This window comes from Protomyctophum bolini, assembly GCF_963924005.1.
Source record: "Protomyctophum bolini genome assembly, chromosome: 6".
NCBI lineage: Eukaryota > Metazoa > Chordata > Actinopteri > Myctophiformes > Myctophidae > Protomyctophum > Protomyctophum bolini.
The window spans coordinates 18,730,001-18,742,822 of record NC_137867.1 but is presented as its reverse complement, the minus strand read 5'-3'; the positions used below and the strand labels follow the sequence as shown (position 1 = coordinate 18,742,822).

The following is a 12,822-nucleotide window of genomic DNA, read 5'->3' as shown; positions in this document are numbered from 1 at the left end:
ATAAATCCCCGTTCATTGTCCTCATAGACTTTTCATTAAGTATTTATTCAAAGACGTTTACGCCGCGGACAAAGCCAACTCTTGTCGTGACAAATCATGAAAACAAACACAATTTTTCGGGCTGAACAAATAATTAAAAGAAGAAGAAAACGGCAGGTTCTTCTTTGTACGACGCTTATAAGGTCTTTAAATAAATACGTTTTGAAATGTCTATGGGAAAAATGCATTGGGAACTATTTCCTGGGCCTGGCGTCGTCATGAAAGAGGGCGGGACTGCGAAGCTCTATAAAGGGAGGTGGACGGGAGTGCGGTTGCGCAACAATGTCTAGGATCGCTAAAGAAGGAAAGGCCAAGCCAAAAAGTAATCCGGCTCATAGTCCAGTGCGGCTTGTATATGTACACATTAGTTGCAGTATAAGCTTTGTGACACACACACACACACACACACACACACACACACACACACACACACAGTGTCATAGTGTCCAGGAAAGGGTGTAGGGCTCTATCATATCTTGGAGGTAGCATGCCCATGGCTGTCTAGCTCATAGGTTTTTTCAACGGGTGGTCTGTGGAGTTATTGCATGGGGTCCCTGGTCTAACCTGACTCCGCCAGATTGCGGCAGTATTGAGTTCACAAGTTCCCTCCTCCTGCCTGCATCTGGTCTCTCTCAAGCAGAAACGAGAAACCGGAAGTAGCGGGACAAAATTGATCCATAGTAATTTCGAGTTGTAGTCCTGTTAGGTTGTGTTTACATTTGCACTGTGGCAGCGCTACAATACGTCATCAGTATCGCGTTGATCCCGCTTCTAGCAGCCGCATACAGTATGTCTCCGGTCAGAAATGGAGTGAAATGGAGTGCATGGTCTCTGCCTGAGAGGGACCAGGAGGAGGAACTCACTGCTGCCACCAGCTGATGGAGTCAGGTTATCCCTGATCATGCATTCAAAATATCATATACCCTATTGGCCTGAATATAAGGCTACATTTTTTTCCAATGGAAATATCCTAAAAACGTGGTCATATTCTAATCGGGGACTAGAATATTTGACATTCAATGTTATATTTTTTTTCCACAATTTGTGGAAAAGTTACATTGAATAATGTCAGTCTAAGATGACCCCCATTTTTCAAGACTCATTTAATGAGTATTGAAAAATGGGGGTCGTCTTATAATCGTCTTATATTCGAGACAATATGGCATATCATTTTAAGTACTTTAATCTTTATTAATTTAACTTTTATTTGCTACTCTTTTTACTTACTTTTAATTTGAATCATATTTTGAGAGAGGACTTGGTGTCCCGTTTGGTCCAGGGAATTCTTTTTTTGTAAATAGTTGATCCATTCAAATGTGCATGGCTTCTTCTTGCCAAATGATATCCCTGCACTTCAATGGTAGTAAAATGGTTTGAAAGCTAGATTTTTGTTGTCTATTTTTGGTCGTTTGAGGACCAAGAAAGGATTCTGGATCAGCGTAGAGATGAGGAGCTGGACAGATTAATCTGTAAGTAAGGTAGCTGTCGATGTGGAAAGATACTGCAGCGGTCAAGTCTTCCCAGAGGCAAAGAGCTGTTTTGTCTGGGGTGACCTTGAGGTAATAGGATGTCATCCACTGTGAGACATCAACCAGGCATGCTGAGACACTTCTACAAACCTGTGTGGGCCAGATGAAAAGAAGCTGCTTGGACTGGAAGTATAGTGCCCAGAATTACATTAGATAATTGACACTGGGTGAAAAAATGGGTTGCAAAATTGTGGGATTAAAAAATGTAAATACAAACCTGTGGGAGAGGGAGGATGAAGAAGACAAATAGTGTCATCGGCATGTTGCGAGCCTGCGAGGTGGAGGTGTGCATAACAAGGAAGTGAATGCTATCAACCGTAGGATGGCAGATAATAGATTATTCTACCCCAAGAAGACAGAGACTTTTTGTCTTTTGCAGGTAGCAATGAAAATGTATAATGACTCTGAGGCACACAATGTTTGCTCTGCTCGTTCAATAGTCTAATTAGCTTTAAAGTAGGACTCTCCCGTAGCCAGACTGATGCCTCCCACAATTTTCAAATGCTTCCGTGTCATACAGTCTGGAGCACGGAAGCTCTTTTGATGATTTAGAGGCCTCCTCCCGCTTCCATTTTGTCTTTACAGTTGTGCAAATGTGTACTGTACTAATAATATAAATAAAAGCCTATATAGCTTGTTGTTTGGAAGTGTGGATAAAAGCACAGTTGTGTGCGATAGCGGAGGGAAAGGTTCCATTTTATGGGGCTGCTACACCAACGTTAGCTTCCTTGCTATCTGCTTCAACAACCGGAGGCTCGATGTGCTGTGGTAATTTCACCACAGAACGAAGCTGTCCTTTATGTGAAACATACTGAAGCAGCAAGCGTGGAAGTCAACGTAAGTCCAGCCCCACATGGAAAGTCCCTCCGATAATAGAGCTACAGCTACATTATAGCGGAGTGAGGTTCTATATGGGGCTAATGTTAGTCCAACTCAAGTATGAGTTGGACCCACGTCCAAGTCCAACCCACACTCGACCAGATCATAAAAAGGTTATGGCCTATTAACTAAAATGTTGGTATTGATAAATCAACATGTTTTCTAAAGGCCATGTTTTCCACTGTTCTGGAATTGCTGCTACAACCTCGTGGAATGCTGATTTCTCCCAAAACTCTCTAAATGGCTCATATATATATTATATAGCTTTATTGATTTATTTTGACTTAGTGTTTTCCCCCCTAATAAAGTAGTTTTTATTTGTTTTCTCATGCCCCCCATGTAAAGCACTAAGCACATTTTAGTATTCATATAGACTACCTGCACTTGTTTATCTGTTGGTCTTGGTTAACTATAGCGTACCACCTTGATAAAAAAAACATAAACAAAAATACAATGTTTTATTGCTTAAGCTTATGTAGTCATATATAGTCTATATATTGATTCACTAATCGACTCCCAGCCCTAATATATATATATACAGTATATATACTGTATGTATAATCTCGGGTACTAGCCACGCTGCTATTCTATGCGGTTATTAGCTGACGAGATTTCATGTTGGGTCAATTTGATAAACTGCGTGAGCCACGCAGTTTTACACTGTTGAACAAATAACTTTTCTGTTGTGCAAACACTTTCCTCTTTCCTACTACCTGCAGTCCTGCTGTGTGTCTTCTAGTTTTATTGTTCCAAATAAATCTTTCCATCTGAAAAGTCATTAATTCAGCAACAGCTTCCAACAACACCACAAGACGCTAACTGAAGTTGTGATCATCATGTTAAAAGAAAGAAAAGAAAAACATCCACTCGACGAATGCACATCTGGGCATGCAGAGTTGACGAAGCTTTGTCTCTCACTTTATCGCCTGTTAAACATCATTAAGCTTCCCCATGTCCTAAAGTTTAACAAACTACACTACAACAGAAAGTGTAACATATCGTGATTTTGCATATTGTAATTGGCATACGTTTTTGATATTTTGCTTTGGTACTCTGCCTTAAAAAAAAATCACACCCGTGTGAACTGAGTAGTGCAACTCCGTGTGGGGGTCCCTGGGGGCTCCCCGGAACTTCCAGACCCACAGGATGCATACCGTATACCCATGCACGAAGGTTTTATCATTGCAATACTCTGTTATTATTTCCACTTCTGGTTAGTAGTGAAGGGGCAATCATGAAAGGTGTGCCTGCCAACATGTCAGAATAAACTCTGTCCCTCTCTTTCTTTCTTCCATTCTCCAGGGCTTTCTGAATGCAGTGTTTGAAAGGCTAAAGCAGTTCCTGGAATGCTGTGAGTATCACTTTTCTCTGCATTGTGTCAGATCATATCAGATCAGGGCTCTAGCTCAGTGTTTCCCAACCTGTGTGTCGCGTAGCTTTGGTGCTCCGTTTGATGTGTCCAAGTGTTCCGACTAATTTTACCTAAAGTAACACTATCCCTCCCCCGAAAGCAATATTATAGCTACTGGGCTGCAGGCTTCCTATTGTTGCGTCGTTGTTGTCACACGTCTAACCATTAGACGTGCCATAACAACAACACGGAACAATAGACTCTAACGACCCTCGGGCATTGAAATGTTAATGCTTAGATGCATCCGCAAAGCGCATATGCACGTAGACAGCAGACACATACATGTCCCGACCCAAACACTGAGGAGCTAAAGTAAACGTGACGTTGTTGTGATTACACATAATGTGCCACGAAAAATAGCTGTCCATAGATGTCCAAACATGATCGCCACATTCGGTGATGCCTGATTTATTCTTCGTCGTACACGTGTTATGCTTGCATGCTGAAAATGGCTGATCGACAAGCTCACAACGTGTTGCGGACGCAACGCGTTGCGAGCTTATCGAGCAGCTATGTTTAGCACGTGGAAATATGCCGTCTGTGAGAACTGAGACCCTTCACAATAAAAGTATGCAGCTTTCACAAGTTGGCACATAATAAAGACAAGAAAAGGATTAAGAATTAGGTGGCATTTCACATTGCATATGAGCTATTTTTTTCTCCAAAATGTATTTAAATATATATATATATTATATATATATATATAATAAGGAATTAATTTGGATAATGGTAATGGAGTAAAAGTTGTCACTTTATTAATCCCAACACTGTGTGTGTGTGTGTGTGTGTGTGTGTGTATATATATATATATATATATATATATACACCCCCCCTAGGTGCTGATATGCATATGACTGTCAGGAATACTGTCAGTAATCTCAAAACAGAATTTTATCTGAGCAAGATCCATCTGTCTCCTTGTTTAAATTTGAGAGATTTGACGCTATTCCCAGAATTTTTGAATTATTATTTCGCACAGTCAGGTTGCATCAGCTGTATGCTGTGGCTTATATAGCTACCAAACCTTGGCTGCAAATTAGTTTTGTTTTAGTATATTTGTCAATACATTCTCACAAATGTGCCCTTTGCATTTAACCCATCCTAATTATTAGTAGGGCTGTGTACTGTTTCAACACAATTGTGATATCGTAAGCGTACAGTATGTCTATTGCATCGTGACCAGTGAGTTACAGTATGTGAGAACAGGAGGCAGCATACAAAATGACAGCCCATTCATCTCAATAGAACTTGCTTACCCAGCGCAAAACACCACTAGGGGACACCCTCCTTCCGGGTATTTGTCACATACTTGTTTTAGTGTCCCAAAGTATCCCAAAGTCACAAACTGCTGTATGTGGAGTTAGCCTGTCAGAGTCGAGCCATGAACAAGCCTGCTAATGTGCACAAGCACCCTTGGGGAGGGGGCGTCTCACAATCCATTTCCATATGCTGAACTGGAGATGAGAAAATATTAATAACAAAGTTTTAAACTACCGTAGTCGTAGGTTGTCAATTGAGCAACTACATTTTTGGACTAAAATGTATTCATGAGTTTCAGATGTAGTCCTACATCTGCCATGTTGGGGACCAGGTGTTGCAAACAAATTAATTAGTTCTACGCCAATCAGACTGTTCAGACAAATTGAAACACCTGTGTTCGTCCCCAACATGGCAGATGTAATTGTGTGAGCATAACTTTTATCACAGCAGTTATTGAATGAAGGATTAGTCTCAGACCAATCTGCGAACCCATTGGCAAAACAAAGGAAAAACAGCAACCTCTTTTCCTTTGACGTGAGTCAACAGTCTGTCTCGAGTACTGCAAACCAAGACGGCAGCGTCCGACTGAGGCAGAAATATAATGACTGATATTAGGTGCCACTATCACTCCCAATATGTATTCTGCTGAAGGCAGGGTCCTGTTGATATTTTGTGTCGAGAGGAAGGCAGCTCTCAGGCGAGCAAGGGAGAAATATCAGCTCCCCATTAGCCAGATAAGGTCAGATAAATAACCTACCGTCTTTTGGATCTGGTCTTTGTCTGTTCTGAAGTCTGGCTCGCCCAGGGAAATGATAGTCCTCCGATAGAGGTCGCCTCTTTGTCAGTCTATCATCAGATTGTTGAGAGAAGAGAAGTGGCTATGTATGTACCATTCAGACATGAAGACCATCTGATTTGTAACATTTGCAGATAATCTATGCCTTGATTTAGGTAGAGGTGCTTGTTTACTCCCTGTATTTCTTCTCTTTCTTCTTTCTCATGTGCCTCTCTCACTCTAGTCTCAGGCAGCTCACTCTCTCACTAAGTAATTGCTGTGTTTGATGACATCAGTGACATAACGAGCAGTAAAGCCAATGCCCCCTGTCTCTACCCAGGCTCACAGCCTTGTCACTCATAACAATCCAGTTCTATTTGACTGTGCCTCAAAGCTCTGTGCAGGTCTGATTGGTGACTGTGTAGATCACAAGGTGCTTGTCAACCTTGATCTGTAGCGCCCCCAGTAACTTTGATTACTTTACACAGCATCTGTTTAGATTACAACTTGACAGCTAGTAGACCTCTTGGTGCGTGTGCACACACACACACACACACACACGCACACGCACACGCACACGCACACACACATTGTAGTGAGAGGAGGGAACAGGTTGAAGAGAGTCTAGAAAGGTGGACATATGCACTGGAGAGAAGAGGAATGAAAGTCAGCAGGAGTAATATAAGACGATGGGCCTCATTTATCAATGTGGTGTGTAGACCACGTTGGCGCATGGCAAGATTTCCACAATTGGGGGTGGGCAGCGAGGCAGGCGGGGAATCTCTTTCTTAATGGCTTTCCACACGTTGTTAGGTATAGGTCATATTCCGGTTCTTCAATCGTGTTGTAAAATTGGGGTGTTTCGAGAATACTTAAAGGCTGTGTGATGTCGGAGCGGACTAGTGGCCACTACTCCCACCGTGTCGGAGAGGCCCGACCCAAAGCAGCATGTTTTGGATGACCTACGTCATCCCATTGGATCCCATGTTAAAAGCCCCTTGGAATTGCACTATTTTTGCGTCTTCATTATTATTCATTGTCTGTCCTGATGAAGGTCTAATCGACCAAAACGTTGACCAATAAAGAGCAATATTTTTGGCAAGTTTCTGACAGTGTGCTTGTTTTTCAAAGATAACCTTTTTAAGCCTCTTCATAATGAAATAAATAAATGACCAATGACATGTCTGCTATACACTTTTTTTCGTATCGATATGCATCAATATTTTTTAAAGGAAATGTCCCTGCTTCCCACCCTTTAAGGGCGTGTAATTTCAGCCGGTGATATTTATCTAAGGAGCAACCACATTTACCGTAGGAGTGTGTGCGTGTGTGCGCTGCAAGTAGAGATGGTGAAGAGTTCGAAAACATGGGTGTGTGTAAGAGAGTACAGGCAGATTGTTCTGGATGGAGGTAGATGTCGGGGGTTATTTGTGACGGAAGGGTACAAGTGTGGGAAGATGTGTAAGACGGTTGATGAGACTATTTTGTTTGGCTTGAAAAACGGTGGCTGTTAAAAGACTCACAGAAAAACCATGACACATCAATCATGAGCGAATGGCCGCTCCTTCTCCGGACCACACACAGCTGCAAGAGATTATTTAGATGAGCCTACGCCTCTACTTTTGGTCAGATCCTCATTCCTCACCAAACTTTCTATCTGTTGTCTCTGGAAAACTACCTTCCGAGACCGAAACCTCCCGAATCACCAATATTCTCCAATACTTTCATATTGTGTGTCCACAAACCAACACAATTCTCTTTCATCCTAAAGTGCACCTTTTCAATTAATTCGGCAATGTGTCACAATGTTATGGTCCGTTTGATTCATTGAAGGCATTCATTTATTATTTGTTACCCCGAAATTATGAGCAGTTAATTTGAATTATGCATATTTCCTTTAAGTTAATTGATTATAGAATAGTCCTATGAAATGAGTTTGATGTGCTTAAATTCTATATTTTATTTCCCCATCTTATTTGATCAATACTCAATTTATTGATTGATTTCTGGATTTAATTGTGAATGATGCATTATTGATTCCATTCTGATGATTTATTATTTATTTTTGCCAAACTTTAAGATTAATTGAATTGCTTTTTACTTTTTAGTTTATTGCATATGTCTATTGACACACATTGTATTTCTGTTCTTTTTTGTGCAGCACACATCTACAACTTCAATAAATACACCACACTGTGGTTAAACTTGTCTCTCCGCCTCCTCCTTATTTGGTCAGCCTGACATGTGACCATTGCCTGCTCACTCTTCTCAGTCATTTACATCTGAACTATAATCAAAGACAATCTTTCAGTGATCAGAAATGAATATATTAGATGATTAAGGCAGATGGTAAGACAGTAAGGTTAGATGTAAGACAAGTATCTTGCTCAGGGACACCTGGACACATTGCTGGGGTCGGGAATCGAACCTAGGACCTTTAGTTTCCCCGGTGGCAAATCTCAGGGTGGCTGAAAGTTAACCGCATGACACTTGATCCTCGGCGCAATGATCTGTTTTTATGACTGCATTCTTCTTTTATTGTTGCACTTTCTTGCATGAAGAAAAGTCTGCCATTATACTTTTGGTTATTCCCCCTGGGATTGGGCCTGGGGGGCTGTTGCAGTGATAAAGTAGAACAGTCCAGAGCTTCAGGGTTATTCATACCACTGTATGAATGTCACTGCCAGAACTCCTTTCATCCCTGTATCTATCTCTCTCTCTGTCTCTCCTTTCCCTTGTGTACTGTTCTGCCTGCTTATTGGAGTGAAAACAGTATCAATGGTCCAATCATCTACCAAATATATGGAGCTGGGCGATACGACTTCAAACCACTATCACACTTATTTCAAACTTTTGAAATCAATTATATATATATATTATATATTATCAATTATTTAAAAAATCTATTCGCATTCTTTTGTGTTGATTCCTTGATATATAATAATTAAAAGAAAATGATACCCCCCAAAAAGCTGCTTCTCTATTCTGTTATGTCTGTTAAGATATATGTTGGTGAGTTGCCCAGCTCTACATGGGGCAACTTCATTTTTACAGGTCTCCGGTGAGCAAAGCCTGTGTTGTTGTTAAAGTCATAGTCATAATAAGATTGTTATTAGTAGAGGGAATCACTGTAATTTAATACTATAATCATGAAACTTTAATTTCACTTTTAAATGTGTCAAACGTTATAAGGTGGTTTGTTTGTCTCGCAGGTCGACAGGTTGGTCCAGACAGCACATGCAGAGAGAAGCTGGAGAAGACAATCATACTGTACACTAAAGTGGTGAGTTTACAGGCAGCGGATGGAACGCTCTTGCATGAACGACTTCCTAGAAGACAAAATCTGAAGTGTCCCTGAGCTAGACTTAACCCCCAACTGCTAACCTGGGCACTGTATTAAGAGCACCCAGCTACTGCTCCTAGTAGTTAGGATGGGTGAATGTAGGGGACAAATTTCACGTACAGTATGCGCAAATAATACAAAATGACAAATGCCCCCAAAATAACTATAATACCTCTCACTGACACTACTCTACTCTTTTTTTTAAAGATTAGTTTTTGGCTTTTCTGCCTTTATTGATAGATGACAGGAAAGAGGGAGAGAGAGACTGGGGGAGACATGCAGTAAAGGTTTGCATGAACGGGACTCGAACATGCAACGCGCTGTCAGGCCAGAGCCTATATGTGGCATGTGCCTGGACCACTAGGCCAGAGGGCGCCCCTGCCTCTCTTGCCACGGCACATTTCCCTGCCACCACTACTTGCTAACAGGTCTCTCTCTCTCATCCCTCCATAGCTTTTGGACTTCTTGGAGTGCCACCCGTGCACGTTCATCCCTTTGATTCAGCGCTCCCTTGAATTTGCCGTCAGCTACGTGTTCACGCCGGCTGGGGAGGGCGTGACCTTTGAGCGCTTCATTGTCCAGTGCATGAACCTCATCAAGATGATCGTCAAGAACGATGCCTACAAACCTGCCAAGAGCATAGACGGTAGGACAGGAGGGATGGGGATGCACAGAGTTGGCGGGTGAGGAATAATTGGGCTAACACATGGAAGTGTGGAATTGGGAATGACACGACAGACATCAGGAGGATCTTGAATATGCAGTACAGATGATCATCAATAACCTCCATTAAGCTCTATTTATACTTGTATGCACGCTGGCGTCTCACCCTGAAAATAGCAGATCTACAAGCTCAAAACGCGCCACGTTGTGATCTTGGATCACATGGATTGGATTGGCTATTTTGATGTGCGACACTGGTGCACAACTGTATATATTCAAAGGGGGATAGTGACTGTTGAGCCAACCATGCTCTAGTGTTTGTGCGACAGCAGAAAGCAGCATGCTACTATCACTTCAATGCTACTCATGTTTATTTCAAGCTGTCAGTTGGCCCCCAGTGCTTCATTAGCACAGCTCTCTGCCCTTTGTTCTACCAACGAAACGGGGGTTGTCAGAGTAAGTAGTGACTTCCAGGCACTGGTGTACTTTTGCCCACATCCTGGCCAAACCTCCAGCACTGTTGAATCCCTTTTACTGTAGGTTTGCATAGTTTTTCTGCTTTTCAAGTGTGTTAGACTTTGGAGTGTAAGGTTACACAGCTAAAGGCAAAGTTAAAACTTGACACAGTAGTGTGCAGCACAGCATTCCCCTGACACCTTTAAAAGAGCGAGGATGTCAGTCTACCTGAATGACAGCTACCGTATCCGTGTGTGCCTGGGACTACTGTGTGCGCACAGTGCATTGTACCAATAATGATACAGGTAGTGGTGCACATGGAAAGACAAATGGAGGCATGGTGTTGAGATTAATGGTGGAAACTATTACTGCAAATGTGCTTATAACGAGTATGCTTACACCGGCCATGTTAATATTAAATTCGGACATGCAAACCAAAATATACTCAACTTACAATACCATAACTACTGAACTCTGGCATTGTAATTAAAATGATTACGCAATTCATTGATACATAACTCTAGCTAGCTTCCATGACTAGGTTGTCGTGTTGGGATTGTATCACGTAATTACTAAGAAATGGGTTGTGTGTACATGGTTACAATGTATATGAAAATGAATAATTATCTGTTTAGGGCTGATTAACTGGAAATGTTTTATAACTAAATAACTATAACACAATTTGATGCACTTTATTGTTCACAAGAGAAATGTATTTTGCTTTGGTCAGTACACACAAAATTATAAATAAATACAAACCAGTTTGTATTATACCACAGTAAAAAAAAAAACAGTAACTACTTCTAAAAGATATGTATTAATTTTATTTTAAGAGAACAGGGTTCCTACACAAGTATGGAAAATGTAAAATAATGTATGGAAAAATATGTATGTTTACAGACTATACCGTTTTCCCGGACAGACGGACGGACGGGGATGGAGGGGTGAGGGGAGAGGCCCCTGGTCCCTGGACCCTGCCTGGTCGGTGATTCCAGCACAAGCTGGAATCACCGACCGGGTAGGGGCCACTACCCCCCCCCCCCCTCCCCCCTCCCCCCTAGAGGGAATTAAGCTGGCACAGCCAGGATAGGTAAGGTATTATTATTATTTTTCTGAGTCTCTCTTTCTCCCCTGCCACCCCAGACAGTAAACCAGAGAGTCTCGAGGCTCACAAGATAAAGACAGCGTTCTTCACACACCCTACACTGACTGAAATTGGCTGCCGGCTTGTCTCTCATTACTTCCTCCTCACAGAGGAAGAGCTGGCCATGTGGGAAGAGGATCCTGAGAGCTTTGGTATGAGCACGCAATAGACTACACACAACCAAAAACAACCACATACAGACAGACCTGTCCTTCTAAACCATGTGTTGTAATTGTTACCATATTTTCTGTAGGTCATTACTGGACCAAGCACATCAAAACTGGCATACAACTTTTTCTGTGGTGCACACACTCCAATAATTGGCCGCGTCTGGTCTCTATGTCTGTATATCTGTCTGTCTGTCTGTTTGGGGTACCAACAGGTGACAAAGTGGCGCAGTACAGTACAGTACAGTACAGTACAGTACAGTACAGTACAGAGTACAGGAGTTCAGTACAATAGTTCAGTAACAATATAGTTGCACCGCTCAGTTCACATGGGTGTGATTCTTTTTTTTAAAGATATTGCTCAGTGCCAGCGGTGGACAAAGTATAATACAGACAGACAGACAGCTCTTAAAAATATTTAAGTATTCAAAGTACATTTTGTTTGGATATCGATGCATTTCTTTAGATAATTTCCAGATCTTTTGACAGTTTTCTTTATATTCTTTAATCACCACTTTGCACCTCCTTTTCTTTTCATCTTTTATTCTGCTCTGCTTCTCATCATCTCTCAATAAGTAGAGGCTGGTTTTATGCCTCAGCCTTTGCACCTGCATCTGATTAGATCCACTAAATTATCACTAATGGCCAACAGTAGAAGCACAGCACTTCATCATCCTGATGAAAGAGGCACGCTCATTTATTATCTTATTATTCTCTTTTATCGTTTTTATATTGATCCACTGCCTAATTTATCAAGCGAAATGACATTGGTCAAAACATGAAAAAACATTGCAAACTAAAAAGGCACAAACAATGCCCCCTTTCTAGTATAATACCGAAAAGCCTACTCTCCAGCATGTGTGTTGTTCATCTCAGCATGAATACCCTAGACCTTTTTATTTGATTTGTGTTCTATTGTAGCTCCACTTCTTAAGGTTCACCGCCCTTCCTCTCCTCGTATTGTTCACATTTCCCTGAAGTATTTGTGGAGCCAAAAGGGAGCCTTAGAGCTGGCCGAGCAAAACATGATATTGATACTGTGAATCTTTGTCTGTTTTAGTGGACAGCACTGGACACACTCTACACCATATAGTGACATTTATGATACATTTTTATAGCACACACCTTTACCTTTCCCACTTTAAGGGCCCCTTAT

General features: G+C 41.5%; 1 protein-coding gene across 2 annotated transcripts in view; it reads left to right on the top strand.

The window, feature by feature from the left end:
• Nucleotides 1-12,822, top strand: part of ipo11 (importin 11) — a 162,627-nt gene that overhangs the window by 28,733 nt on the left and 121,072 nt on the right. For both annotated transcript variants that reach the window (XM_080765089.1, XM_080765088.1), the window contains exons 8-11: nucleotides 3,750-3,798; nucleotides 9,106-9,176; nucleotides 9,690-9,882; nucleotides 11,499-11,651. In XM_080765089.1, coding sequence (XP_080621215.1) covers nucleotides 3,750-3,798; nucleotides 9,106-9,176; nucleotides 9,690-9,882; nucleotides 11,499-11,651 — 466 coding nt within the window. The remainder of the gene's footprint in view (nucleotides 1-3,749; nucleotides 3,799-9,105; nucleotides 9,177-9,689; nucleotides 9,883-11,498; nucleotides 11,652-12,822) is intronic.